The 15,177-nt window shown below is 40.9% G+C and overlaps 1 protein-coding gene and 1 non-coding gene across 4 annotated transcripts in view; one reads left to right on the top strand and one right to left on the bottom strand.

Annotated features, from left to right (window-relative positions):
• zfyve9a (zinc finger, FYVE domain containing 9a) overlaps nt 1-10,270 on the top strand; it is a 41,214-nt gene extending 30,944 nt beyond the window's left edge. For all 3 annotated transcript variants that reach the window (XM_061731792.1, XM_061731790.1, XM_061731791.1), the window contains exons 12-19: nt 747-829; nt 1,028-1,132; nt 3,889-4,039; nt 4,262-4,342; nt 4,657-4,819; nt 6,029-6,134; nt 6,960-7,136; nt 8,597-10,270. In XM_061731792.1, the coding sequence (XP_061587776.1) occupies nt 747-829; nt 1,028-1,132; nt 3,889-4,039; nt 4,262-4,342; nt 4,657-4,819; nt 6,029-6,134; nt 6,960-7,136; nt 8,597-8,758 (1,028 nt within the window). In that variant the 3' untranslated portion in view covers nt 8,759-10,270. The remainder of the gene's footprint in view (nt 1-746; nt 830-1,027; nt 1,133-3,888; nt 4,040-4,261; nt 4,343-4,656; nt 4,820-6,028; nt 6,135-6,959; nt 7,137-8,596) is intronic.
• On the bottom strand, nt 6,796-6,868 carry trnar-ucg (transfer RNA arginine (anticodon UCG)). Its single transcript has one exon. It is a non-coding gene; the product is annotated as a tRNA-Arg (tRNA).
• Nucleotides 10,271-15,177: the final 4,907 nt, after the last annotated feature.

Below are 15,177 nucleotides of genomic sequence, written 5' to 3'. Positions count from 1 at the left end.
CCAGAGTGGAGCGCCGCCTAGCTCTCCTAAGCCTCTTGCCTTCCTCCTGAAAGTGCGGATAGAATACATTAACAAAGACACATTCATCTGAAGCTTTACAGCAAAGAAAAAAAAAAAATGTTTGCATCACCATGGCTTAAATCCAGCACACAAACGCCGCTGTATTTCTACAGAAAGGCTGACCAGCAGAAGGCCGTATCAGCCGGTAGATCCCTGCTGCAGGTTGCAGTTGAAGTGTTTTATTTTTTAATTTCTATCACTAATGAGTTTGTATTGAGGTCACATTTACAGCTGTTGGTTGTGATAAGGCCAAAAATAGTAATTTAAGAAGCTTTAGCTGCAGCAGAAGAGAGCCATATTTCTCTCTTGTGGATCCACAACGCTCCTCCCCAATGCAGGAAAATTTTACTGTTTTTATGTGTCGTGTCTGTGGTTCAGAAAGTTTGCATGTATGAATGAATGAAGAGCAGGGGGAAAACAAGAAATATCATTTTGGCAGTTGAAGTAAATGATTCGGGACAGTCTGGCCAGGCGTAAACATTCACTTCACAGGAGTTTGCTCTTGTGAAGTGGTTTGGTACCCGGTTCATTCACAGCCATTTCCAGCTAGTTTCTTCTGCATCCACAAATGACTTCTGATTTGATCATTTCACACCAAGAGAAAAAAGGATGAATGGTCTTTTGGTTGAGGAAAGTCGGTACAGTTTGTTGTGCAATTACCAACAAGTGCATATCTGCTTTTGCAGTTTATCCGTGTCCACTGTTCAGCGTTCGCTTCAGAAAACCCCTTTTTGGAGAAACCGGTCACACAATCATGAATCTACTTGCAGTAAGTGCCCCCCAAACCCCCCCCCCCCCCCCCCAAAAAAAAAAAAAGCATTACCTGAAACCCAGTTTCCTATCGTTAAGCATAAAAGCTCCTTGCCATAAGAAATTACATTTCAAATGCACTAGTTTGTTTTATGTGAATGGTCCTTTTCTTTTAGTTTTGAACTTGAAAGTAATCTATCCGTCCATCCCGTTCCAGGACTTCCGTAACTACCAGTATACTCTACCAGTGGTGAAGGGTCTGGTTGTGGACATGGAGGTGAGGAAGACGAGCATCAACATCCCCAGCAACCGCTACAACGAGGTGAGCATCCAGCGTTTTCATGTATGATGTCACACGAGACTCTGAAATGAGGTGGCTCTGCTGCTAGAAGAGTTACTACATGGACTTTAGCGTCGTTTCAGTTGCCGTTCCCTTTGAAATCAGTTGATTTTAGAGTTTTATTTGCTCAGTAAAACTTGAAAAACATGCACATGACTGTTTTAAAAAGAAATTGAATAGGATTGACAGTCAAAAGAGAAATCCTGTAATTCTTCTTCTGGGTTTTTTCTTTGTTGAGGGTTCGCCACAGTTGACCATCGTGTTCCATATAGAACCTTAACCTTATTTAAAAAAACATTGAAAAGAAGGATGATTTCTTTATATCAAATAAATGAGTGGTGATGCTTGCTATGTTGAATTGGGTATTTATTTAATTAGTGATTTGATTTGATTTTTTAAGGATGAAGGAAACATGTAGACTGCACCTTTATTTTTTTTTTTTATTTCTTGAGGAAATTTTGTTATCCCCATGGAGGCAATTTGTTTTACTGTCGGTCTTTTCTCTTAATTCTTGCTTTCATCTCATTACTTTAATTAATCTTTTTGAGGGTAGGCAAATAATAAGCTTTGCTTCCGCCTACACCTTTTTCGGTCTAGATGGTATTTGTATATTGGAAATTTTTTGTAATGTTTTCTTTGAACAGTGTATTACCGTAGTTTTCTTGTCATTTTTATGCTTTTTTTTTTTTTTTTTTAGTGATGTCATAACCGGAATAAACTAAACTAAACATACTGGCTTAAACATTTATCCGGGCTTGAAACCACCACCGTAAGATTTTTATAAAATCATATAATTAAACATGTAAAAAAAAAAGAAGAAGCAGTAAAAATACTTTTATCTAACTTGATTTTAGTAAGAGAGGTGATCTGAAGCTACTTTTTGTCATAAGAAGCAGGACTCGCACACAAAATACCCCTGTTCATGATGCAATAAACATGTTACCATGGTGACCAAATGAGCTGGCATTTCTCCTCGGTGTATGCATGTTGTTTCACTGACAGTTTCTGCTCAGAGGATGTTTCAGAGTGCGTTAAAATCTGTTCTACATTACGCTCGTCATCTGCTTCCACATCACAGACAAACGACACCAGACTTTGATTTATACGCGGGTTTTTTGTAACTTGGTGGGTTAGAAGTAACTCTCACATCTGAGCTAAAATGAATTCTAAAGGAAAGCAGATTTTTAGACATGTCTTGGAGGGTCACGTAGATAAAAACCTGTTTTTCAGTCTGATGACATCAGTGAAGGAGTTTCGCTTGAAGCTCCTTGAACAACGGCACTCACATTCTTCATGTGTAGGTGATCTAGAGCAATCTTAGTGGGATCCCTGCAGCGAAGCATTAGGAGCTGGCTGCCCACTCTCGATAACGTCAGTGCCTCCGGGGTGTGAATGAACGCTCAGGCAGGGGAAGTGATACACACCAGTGCCATTTGGCTGGGAAAGATGGCTATGGTGAAGCGAGCGTTGCCGGTTGTAGCTGTTGGCTGCTGATGACAACAGATGGGAAGCCAGTAATGTGAAGTGGGAACCATCGCTCAGCAGCTTGCGGGCGAGCGTTTTATCGCAGCAAGTGGTTAAAGCCCTCCAGATTTTCAGTTTGTATTTCTGATTAGCAAAGGACTTGTTCACAGAGACGCAGATTTAGTAGAATTAATATGCAGGATCTTTCAGCTGCTGATATCCAGTACTGGAGTTGAGGGGGGATGAGGGGGGATGGCATCCCCCCTGAAATGAAAACGGTCAAAATCATCCCCCCTTTCCATCCCTTATGTCATTTCATCAATGAATGTGGTTTTACTGCTATTTCAACATTTAGAGTCATCACCAGAAAAATAACTTATTTGACAATTTTCACCTGTTTCAAGTAAATTTTCACTTGAAATAAGTAGAAAAACACTGCAAAAACTCTAAATCTTACCAGGAATATTTGTCTTATTTCTAGTTAAAATGTCTCATTTTTAGTAAAAAAAAATCTCTTTACACTTAAAACAAGAGTCATTACCAGAAAAATAACTTATTTGACAATTTTCACCTGTTTCAAGTAAATTTTCACTTGAAATAAGTAGAAAAATCTGCCAGTGGGACAAGATTTATCTTCTTATTACAAGCAAAAAAATCTTGTTACACTGGCAGATTTTTCTACTTATTTCAAGTGAAAATCTACTTGAAACAGGTGAAAATTGTTGTTTTTTCCAGTGATGAGTCTTGTTTTAAGTGTAATGAGATTTTTTTTTTTACTAAAATGAGACATTTTAACTAGAAATAAGACAAATATTCTTGTTAAGATTTTGAGTTTTTGCAGTGATCCATTTTACTTATCCTGTGAAGGACAGAATCATATTGATAAGTTCAGAAAACTGTTTTTTATTGTTGTGTTTTGATGTATTTGATGTAAGCCCAGTGGATATTTAAAGCTTACAGAAGGCTGCATTTAACTGCTGCTATGTCATTCCTGCAGTATTCCTGCACGTGTTTTGGTCAGTGCTATTATTTGTAATATATTATATTATTTGTAATCAGCACTAATTATCTGTCCCCATATGATAAAATCCATCATCCCCACTGATTTTCTTTTTACAACTCGAGTACTGCTGATATCCACCCGCATCTGTGTCTTTCTCTGCGTCCTGTCAGCTCACCGTCGGCTCATTTAAAGTGGGGGGCCGTACCCACAAGCCCACCGCAATCAGGCTTAACCCAGCCACCTTTTCACAGTGTTTTATTTGTCCTTGCAGCTAATGAAGGCCATGAACAAGTCCAACGAGCACGTGCTTGCCATGGGGGCGTGTTTCAACGACCGGGCCGACTCCCATTTGGTGTGCGTCCAGAACGATGATGGGAACTACCAGACGCAGGCCATCAGCATCCATCACCAGCCTCGCAAAGGTACCGACCCAAACACCCTTGTCACATTGAAGACCTCACACTTCTCCTTGAACATGGGCTTTATGACCAGAGTGTTGTCTGCAAGGCTCACGGATGCCTGAAAAACGCTTTTCCTTACTGTGAGTCGGCTGTATTTGTTCTGCCCGTTTGACTGAAAACAAACTAGGTCATCTTTGTGAATTTAATTGTGATATTGTGATGTTTATTCTTTGTTTTGCACAGTTACTGGCGCCTGCTTCTTTGTGTTCAGTGGGGCTTTGAAAGCCTCGTCTGGCTTCTTAGCCAAGACCAGCATTGTGGAAGGTGAGAAATGGGAAAACAATAAACAGCCAAATATGAATATTTGTCATTCTTAAGAGAACATGTGAATGCAGCTGTTAAACTCCTGATGTTTCCAGCCAGGCAACGCCTAAAACTTCATCTAGAAACATAAAAAAACCAGACAAAAATGACAAAAGGATTTGGATTCACTAGAATGTAATTATATAAAGGTTTCTCTTGCAGTGTGAGTTAACATATGAAGCTGAAGGGCTGAGTTAGAAAATCTGCTTTTATAAATAATTATAAAAAAAGAAACCAGAATTTGTCCTTAGGTTCTGTGATGGTTCTTTTTTTAGATGGTGTGATGATCCAGATCACAGCAGAGACCATGGACTCCCTACGGCAAGCCCTGAGGGACATGAAGGACTTCACCATAATGTGTGGAAAAGCCGACCAAGAGGAGAACCGGGAAGTGGTCCAGATCCAGTGGACGGCAGACGACCACAACTACAACAAGGGGTGAGACGGGGGGAGGGGGCTGGGGGAGAGGTGTCGTACAGTCTTGGGTAGATAATCTGAGCAAAGTGGAATGACCTGGTTTGAAATTACCAGAAAATACAATTAAATTAACAACACACTGATAAAAGCTGCCAATTTAAACAGAACTGCAACAGTCAGATTATATTCTCTGCACGTTTGCAGCGTTGACTCTTATTAAACCAGGTGAAACTGATGTGCTTCAGTTTATCATTTGTTATATAAGTGTTTTCTTTGGAAACTGGTTGACGTTCACTCCGTTATACTGTACTTTAGGAGGATAAAAACAAAATGTTATGCCAGAGAAGATTGTATTTAGTGCTCAAGAACATACACAGCACTTGAACTAAACTAAAACATTTTTTTATTTTTTTTTAAAGAAATTATCTTCTAATTAATTACAAACATAGTTTACCTGGACGACCATTATTTAGCTGTTTTTTTTATTTATTTTTTATTAAATACATTACAAACCTTCATAGTAGGGCTGGGTATCGATTCAAATGTCAAGATTCGATTACGATTCTTAAGATTCAGAATCGATTATCATGATTCGATCCGATTCGATATTGATTTGGCTTAGTGTTATTTAAAATGTTTTTTGAGCTGTTGCCTGGATTATATGACTGTAAAATAACTAGTGAAATAATAATTTCACAATAATTATTGTGAAATAACTAAGAAATAAATAACTCAAACAGGCCTTTCAATATCCATTTAAAGTGCGAAAAAGAAAGAAATTGCAACAGTTCATGCAGTAAACAAATCATTTTAGCTTATCTAATTTATTCTGTCACCACGCACACATATTGCCATGAAGCACCTGGCATTTTTCAGAAGTGTCATGACAAACTGTGTGTCCGACTACTGGGATAAAAGTTCACCTGGCGAAAATGATAAAAAAAAAAAATCGATCTTTAGAAATAAGAATCGATTTTTAGGAATTAATATGAGAATCGATTTAGAATCGGAAAATCGATTTTTTTTTCAACACAGGCCTACTTCATAGTTTACCTGGACGACCGTTATTTAGCTGTTTTTTTTTTTTTTTATTAAATACATTTACTTATAACTAATCTTAAATTTTACCAAATGGCTTGGTAATCTCATGACTAATCCGTCCAGCAGGTATTAATAAATGGGCTGTAAATAATTTTCTCAAACCCACTGTCGTGTTTTTAACTTCCTCAGCGTCATCAGTCCGATAGATGGAAAGTCCATGGAGTCCATCACCAGCGTGAAGATCTTCCAAGGCTCGGAGTTCAAAGCAAATGGCAAAGTCATCCGCTGGACTGAGGTACGACACGAGACACCACACACTGCTCCATTTACTGATCCTGAATTTAAATCCCCAATCAGTGAGGTATCTTTCAACAGAGGACAAATGGGCAGGATACCAGCTTTTTTTTTTGCTTAATTGGATAAAAACAAACAAAACTGGTCGATTTGTCTTTTTTTCTCTCCAGCTGAGTTCTAGTCCATCATCTCTGCTAAACCTCTAACGTTTTCAACGTTAGACCCATTGACCCTGAATCAGACGATGTATTTGGGAGCAAATACAGACAATAAGGTTTTTAAGTCTGATTACATTTAAGATGATATAATTTATAATGTTAGATTTACTACCTACGTAGAAGGCAAATGGGTGGAGGAAATTCGATTTATAGATAGATAGATATATTATAATCTTGCAATCATTCTTAATTACATGACAGGAAAGTGGTAGAATCAGAGCATTTCAACACTTTTCCATATTGAGAGAGCTTACGCAGAGTAATGTGTGCGATGACACAGCCAAAGATGAAAGATGTCAGGAAGGACAAAGAGATGATGAAGCTGTAGAAAAAGCGGTAATTGCGTTTTCCCACACAGTTCCCCACCCAGGGGCAATGGTGATCAAACCGTTCTGAAAGAAAGAAGAAAAAATTAGTTCCACAGTGGGGAAATTCGCAAAAGAGCGACCGCGGCAGGACTCGAACCTGCAATCTTCTGATTCGAAGTCAGACGCCTTATCCATTAGGCCACGCGGCCGGTTTATCTCCAACCACAGGAGGGCGCTCTGATCAAACATAATCCTGTCTTTATTAAATATTTAAAGGCGCGCTGATGTGATTCCCCTCAGGTGTTCTTCCTGCAGAGCGAGGACCAGCCCAACGGCCTGAGTGACCCGGCCGACCACAGCCGGCTCACGGAGAACGTGGCCAGAGCTTTCTGCATGGCTCTCTGTCCTCACCTGAAGCTGCTGAAGGAGGACGGCATGGCCAAGCTGGGCCTGAGGGTCACGCTGGACTCTGATCAGGTAGAGGAGGAAGCTGGAGGAGACGCGGAGGGGATGCAGCGTTGTTGCTTCCAGCTTGGTTAGGTTTTCAGTGTTAACTCATTTAAAACCTCTTAAACTGAGCAGCTAAATTTATTTTTGACATTTTGTAGAATAAGGTTTATACATTTTTTGTTTGAGTACTAGGGGTGTAACAATATATCGTGCCGCGATATTGGGTTATTAATATTAATCTATTGTGTTGACTAGTAACGCGCATCTGACCGCGACCGCGCCTCGACCCGCGGACCAAAATCTTACTCCGCTCAGAAGAAACTAGGAGCGTTTTGCGGTCCCGTTTTGAGCTCCGAACCTTTACTTATGTAAGGCTGGTGTAGAGTTAATCCTTACCTTATTAAATTAAACCTTTTTAGTAGGATAAACACGGGGGAAAATTCTTCCGAGTTCGAGTGTACTTTAATGTCCGCTCAACAGTGTAGGATTTTAGAACATCAACAACAGCACCTAGTGCCGTACTGTGGCGTATCACTCCGCCCAATCTAAAACAGACTAATCACTACAGATAAACTGACTAGTGTCATTATAGTCCCTGATTTACATCAGAATATAAAGAATATATTTATAAAATGAACCCTGAATTACCAAAATAACCTTAACAAAAATAAATCTCCTCTTACACTTATAAGGTGAACATGAATCAATATTTTTTTATGATGTAAAATTGTATTTATTTATTTGTATTTATTTATTTAATTTTAGTTGTTACATTTCTGGAAAAGAAAAATGTCAAATCATACATGAGAGAAACTATTCAGTTTGTGGCAAAATATTTGTACTTGTATGAAACTGAAGATGCATAATGCAAACCTGACATTTACTTTTAGTTCAGTTTGTGGAAAATGGTTGGCCTGGCTTTCTCTTTAAAACTTAAACAGTTAAAGCATTACAAACTGGAACAATAGGGCAAACGTACAGTATTGTTTTGTATTTTGTGTCTTTCAAATAAAAGACAATTTTTTCCAGTCATATGTTCCTCATTCAAGGTTGTTAAAAAAATACTGCTATAGTATCGTACCGTATCGTGAGATTAGTGTATTGTGACACCCCTATTGAGTACTAACAGAAAATGCTGTGTTTTGACGTGAACTGCTTTGGGTTGAATTAATGCAGTAAAGGTGCCCCAGCTGACGTTTTTAGGCAATGCAAGATTTGATTTTGTAATTTTAAATTATTCTAATGAGCACGTTACAGTGGGTGTGCAGTGGACAGAGATTAGTGTAGATTACCTTCCAACTGTTGAGGATCATCTTTGTTCTTGAATATTTTGAGTTATTTGGCTGAAACAGAGTAAAGACTCATGGAAACAAATGGCTGAAAATTCCCTCAAACTATTGATCAGCTCTCAGAATGATGGACGTGTGCGGGTTTATCGTCAGATATTCCACCAACGGTGGTAAGATCTCACCTCTCCGTCTCCACAGGTGGGTTACCTGGCAGGGAGTAACGGCCAGCCTCTTCTGCCTCAGTACCTGAGCGACCTGGACAGCGCTCTGATCCCCGTCATCCACAGCGGCGCGTGTCAGCTGAGCGAGGGTCCCATCGTCATGGAGCTGGTCTTCTACATCCTGGAGATCATTTCCTAAGAGCATGAGACATCCGGCCAGCCTGCAGACTCAATCTCTAAACGTTGTTTTTTTGTTTTTCCCTCCTCAAAAACTGTTTAACGTCATCTCACAGTCTGGTCCTCCGTCATCTCCCTCCAACCATTCGCACCTCAGAAGAGCCAGAAAACTGTGCCGTGCCAGGCGAGGTAGCATTCCTCATATCAAACCTATGCATCCACCCATCGCTGTGTTGCTCCAGAGCTCTTCTGGGGTTTGAGGAAGCTCGGAGCAGGATCGACTGCTTACTTAAGGTGGCGGGGGGGAGGAGGGAGGAGGGGGAGATCTCTACTCACCTCCAGGGAAACAGCACCGGTCTGTCCTGATACCTACACTTGTGGTCAGACGTTTTGTCCATGACAAAGGAATACTAAAGTGGCTTAAAAATATTTGAGAAGGATGCGTTTCCTGAAAAAACCTGCCCAAAGGCCAATTATGAGTATTTTAATATAAGTTGTTTCATTAAGAAGTAAATTGAGTAAACATGAATTGAGTGCGACGACAGAATACTGTTAAGAAATGTGAACGCCACCTTCCACATGTCTTGATAATGCAGTCTGAAAACTGGACAGATGTGCATCAAACCGTGATCTTTTATAAAATGCACCATATTTGTCAAGTATCTCAGAACTTTCGTCGTAAATGGAGCCTGGCATCGTGATTTTATAATCTATTTGAAAGCAGCAGTGGGGAAACGCATCAATCTGCATGATCGGTGGAGCTTTATCAGTCAGACACGGAATTACTGGATTAATCCACATGATTAGGTTGTTAACATCTGGAAAAATAATCATGAAAAGCTGGATTTTGAACAAAGGCACCTTCACGGAAACCTTCATTGTGGGAAATCAGGGTTTGATCACAGTTCTGGGTGAGTTGGGACGTAGCACTTTTGAGATTACACAGAACCTTTAGGGGTGGAGTTAGCGTTGCTTAATACGTCAGGCTCTGACCAGAAAGGTCTTTATTTTTCTGCTCTGAGATGCTCGATAAATACCAATCCTGACCAGCGACTGTGGTTTAGCCGTCGCTCTCTAATCTTTGGCTTAAAGTTGGTGAGATGTTCCGTGTGGGTGTTCAGACAGACCTGCTGGTTTTCTCGGCACCTTATTAGACCTCACTGTGGCAGCTGGAGGCCCCGAAGCAGTGAACTCTGGGTAAAACCTGCCTTTGTGTAGCACAGATGTTGTTACGAGGGAGATGCATATCCATCAGTGAAACACTGAGACAGAAAACTACCAATCACCATCAGAGGAGGAAGATGCCACTGTGTGGTGATTTCTTTTTTTTTTTTTTTTTTTTGCACAATGGTGCTTAGTGCCTGCAGGAGAGGATCATCAAACGAGAAGAAGAAAAAAAAATACGTTGGCTCCACTTTTTAAGCTTTACTCATCAGTCACCAAAAGCTTTACGTCACAGACGGCTGCATTGGCTTGTATATATTTTTTTATAGGCTAAAAACATTTCTCCTCCATTAAAAGTGCATCACCTGTAGCCTCCAGAGATCTCACTGACTCCTCTGACTGATGCCCTGTGAAATATCACAAGTTACTCTAACATTACAAAGGGTTGTTTTTGTCCTAAATAGCTGACTTATAACAAAAAAAAAAGAATAATTAAAAGGTTTCACGGCTTTATAATCTCAATCTGTACATAAAGTTGAGAGAGCAAAGAGGGAAATCCGTTTTTAATCCGAGTCACCTTCAAATTTAGTTTCTTCAGCAGCATCTCGTCTTATTTTGTACATTTTAATCATTAAAGATGTAAAGATATATATATATATATATACAGTACATATAAATAACTATATAAAGACTGTATTGCAAAAGCGGTGCACTGGAGTCTAAGCCATTTACAGGAGCTGAAGCGAGCAGCGGGGTCCCGCCGCGTCCTGGAAGACGACTTATTTCAGCCGCTGGATCGAAAAGTGCAGCATCTGTAAAGATCCAGGGCTTCCCAAGCTGAATGTACGTCATCTCACGTTTTCTGCGTACCCCCCTCCCCTTCCCCAAAGCCCCGAAAACAAGACTTTGTAGAACTGTGAGCTTGTGTTTTTGAGGACTTGGGCGGTCAAACAGCAGATGAGGCTGCACCTCTGCATGCGCCGGCCTGCGCTCTCCTTCAGCAACACGGACCTGAAGAAGAAATCTAAGAATGTATTGATGCTCTTGTTTGTAATCAAACCTGCAAAAATAACCAAAAAAAAAAAAAAACTAAACAGAAAACCCACCCCACACCCGTTCATGTCCAAATGCTCTGTACAGTTCTGCATTACACTAATGTTTTGGTATTAAAGGTGTTGACAGAAGGGACTCGTGAAAACATCATGTCAAAGCGCTTTACTGGAGAAAGTTGTCAAAAGTTAAGACAATCACATGAAAATCTGCAGAAGAGCCGAACTTGTAGTTGAAACTAGACCTGTTAGTCCATTCATTTCTCAGTTTCAAGTATTTTCAGAGCTGCTGTAGCACAGTTAACGTCGGTAAACACTGAGTGACCACTTTTGGGTTGTTTTACAGATATCATTTGTGGTACAATCACCATTTCTTCACATGCGTGGTATTCGTGAGCCGCCGTTGGCAGTAATGTTTTCAGAAATTAGGATGATTTAGAGAAGACTTGTTTGTTTCATCATTGACTCCCTTAGTTAGAGAAATAACAGGCAGAAAACAGGTGAATCGTTCAGTTGCGGCTACAAGCACCAAAATTGGCACACATACTCCTTAGGGGTTGCTCTTTTCATAAAACCATTGTGCCAAAAAAAAAAAAAAGATGGCGGCCTTTTTTCAAGATGGCCGCCATCGAATATACAGTAATATTGCATTTCGGAACAAAATTGCTTAGACATTTCCTATTTGAATGATCTTGGTGTCAAATCATAACCTTTCCACTACGTAGAATCTAAATTTGGACTCATGGACTTACACTTTGGCTTCCTTGTACCATATATCAGTCCAAGAATCCTAATTTTCTGCAAAATTTTGACACTGGTAAAATGGATGGCAGTGTATACCTTAGTATTGTTAGAGGTTTAGTGTGTGTGTGTGTGTGTGTGGGTGTGTGTGTCTGTGTGGTGGTGGTGGTGGGTGGGGGGGGGGGGGGGGGGGGGGGTAATGTAGCAGCTCAACAGAGCGGATGTCAATGCACAGCCAGGGCACACTGGCGGCACCGCTGCTGTGAAACTCAGCATGGGGTTCAGTATCAGCTGAGTCATTAGTTTGGTGTAACTAAGTAATGGCTTCAGTGTCCTAAATGCTGTCTAATAAGCCCCACATCAGTTAGCTAGTGTAGTTTACATGTAGTTTGATGTTTAGTTAGACAGCCACGCCTGAATTGACAGGGTGTGCCAGCGCGGGAGAGCCGAGCCAAGGGTAAGGGGGCTAAGCATGACTATTCATGGACTTACCCAGATGGTGTACAGGTCGCACAGGACTTACATGATACTGGATGAATGATCGGGCTAGGTGTAGATTGTATAAGTTATTGTCGAACCTAGTTGTATCCCATACCTTATTGTGCATAATGGTGGTAAAAGGATAACCCCTCGGCCTTGTTTCAATAAATACACATCATCACACTGTGAAATCTTGATTAATCAAAATCAAATCAAAATGGCAAATATACATCCAGGACTGCCTAAATTGACTGACTGGAGCAAGTGTTGTCTTTGCCAAGAGAAAAATGGTAATGAGCTCTCATCACCACACGCACGACAATCAGAATGGCATGATGATTGCAATGAATATTCCCATCTTTCATGCAATGAATGAGATGCCTATTAAAGTTGATCCAGACAGACTTGATGAAGGTGGTGGCATTGAAGATACGTTGAGGAGGAACAAGGCTCAATACCATCAAAGTTGTCATGCTATGTTGACAAAAAACAAAACTGGAAAGAGTGAGAACCTCAAAACTTAAGGCAGAGAGTGCTCAGCCAGTGGAATACCAGACCAAGCTTAGCAGAACCAGCATTCAAAGCTCATTGTGTTTCATATATGACAAAGAACTCACATCCTCTGAACAGACCAGAAAAGCTATGACAATGAATCTCAATAAGAGGGTTAATGAATGTGCCCGGACTTTAAATGATGGAAAACTTATTGCAAGACTCAGCGGTGAAGATGTTGTTGCACAGGAGCTCCAATACCATGCTGCATGCTTGGTAGACTTGTACAATAGAGAGAGGTCCTACCTCAGAGCCACCAAGAGACTGGAAAAGGAACATGCAACCAAAGAGGATGACCACCCACAGGCATTCTCAGAGCTAGTAACATATCTAGTGGAGACCACCAAATCTGGTGAGGGTCCTTCAGTCTTCAGACTTACAGACATAGTTCACCTGTATGCCCAGCGCCTGAAACAGCTGGGTGTTGATGCACCTGCTGTCAACTCCACAAGACTGAAGGAAAAACTGCTGTCAGAAATACCTGAGTTGGAGGCTCACAAGCAGGGAAGGGATCTTCTTTTGGCTTTCCAGAAAGAGGTAGGCTTTGTCTTGTCAGAAGCCTCTGACTATTATAGTGAAGCTATTATTCTTAGCAAAGCAGCTAACATTTTGCGAAGACATATGTTGGACCACAAGTCCACATTGGATGGAACCTTCTATGAGAGTTGCATTGTGGAGGCCATTCCACACAGTCCTCTTCAGTTTGTGGCCATTCTTGAACACAGAGCAGACATCAAATCTCAGCTGAGGTTTGGTGCATCAAACACCGATCAAGCAATTGCTCAGCTGCTTCAGTACAACTGCTACACACAGTACAAAGAAGGAAGTGCAACTCACAGACACTCCAAAAATAGAGAGACCCCATTCCCTGTTTACATGGGGATGTCCATCTACGCAAAGACCAGAAAGCAAAAGCTGGTGGACATGCTTAATGAGCATGGCATAAGCATTCCATACAACAGGGTTCTAGAGATATCTGCACAGCTGGGAGATGCAACAGTCAGTAAGTACATGGAAGACGGGGTGGTCTGTACACCAGTTCTGCGAAAAGGGCTTTTCACAACATCAGCCATGGACAACATAGACCACAACCTCACTGCAACAACAGCGACCACTTCTTTCCATGGAACCATCATCTCTGTTTTTCAGCACCCAACATAAGAAGACAAAGGTTAAGATTGTGGAAAGCTGAAGTTCAGAGAAGAGATAGTGAAGAGAGTTCCAGAACTTCCAGACACCTTCACCAATGTCTGGCCGGCCTTCTTCACCAAGAAGAAACCCTCTCCTCCCCAGAGTGGTGTGACACCCCCATACACCAGTCTGCTGAGGCCACATCTGGCAATGGAGTACGAGTGGCTGGAGAAAGTAATTTTAACAGATGGGCCGGTGGATGTAACTTGGTCACCCCACCATGCTTCACAGAAGAGAGGAAAGCCATTTGAGGTCAGCATTACATCATTCTTGCCTCTGCTGCGAGATCAGGCCCACTCGGTTGCTAGAATCAAGCACGTGATGGACAAGATCAAGGAGATAGTGACATTACTAAACCCCGGCCAGGTGCCAGTGAGTGCTGCTGACCAGTCAATATATGCAGTAGTCAAGCAGGTCCAGTGACACTGGTCTGAAATCTATGGTAAGGACAAGTTTGTCCTAATGTTCGGAGGCTTGCATATTGAGACTGAAGTCTATTGGAACTCTACTCCAGGACAGTGGTCAGACAGGAGCCCTTTTGGAAGCAGGGATAGCATCTCCTGGCAGAGCGCCATGAATCATGCATTTTAGTATGATACTTACAGTACATACTGAGTCATACGTACCGATTCATACGTAGTATGAACAATGAATGAACCCCCCCCCCCCCACACACACACACACCTCCAAAAATACTAAGCTATACACTACCATCCATTTTACCGGGATCAAACATAACAAAAAACCTATATTTTGGCAGAATATTAGGATTCTGGAACTGATGTATGGTACAAGGAAGCCAATGAGTAAGTCCATGGGTCCAAATTTAGAATCTACATAGTGAAAAGGTTATGATTTGACGCCAAGGTCATTCCAATAGGACAACCCTATTGGATTTTGTTCCGAAATGCAATATTACTGTATATTCGATGGCGGCCATCTTGAAAAAAGGCTGCCATCTTTTTTTTTTTTGTTGGCACAATGGTTTTATCAAAAGAGCAACCCCTAATGAGTATGTGTGCCAATTTTGGTGCTTGTAGCCGCAACTGAACGATTATTCCTGTTATTTCTCTAACTACCTGTTCTGTTACTCTGGCATTATCTTATGTGCAATATGTCCTTAATCAAAAAAAACAACTAAAAAAGAAGGTGCAATTTGACAGAAATAGTAGCATTTGCTTTGTTTTCAGTTGTAAAATGTTACTAATTAAAATTTATAAAAATGCATGCAAACAGAAGCAAGCTTGAAATGGTGATGAGCAAG

This window comes from Cololabis saira, chromosome 10, assembly GCF_033807715.1.
Source record: "Cololabis saira isolate AMF1-May2022 chromosome 10, fColSai1.1, whole genome shotgun sequence".
NCBI lineage: Eukaryota > Metazoa > Chordata > Actinopteri > Beloniformes > Belonidae > Cololabis > Cololabis saira.
This window is presented reverse-complemented; position numbering and strand designations above follow the sequence as displayed.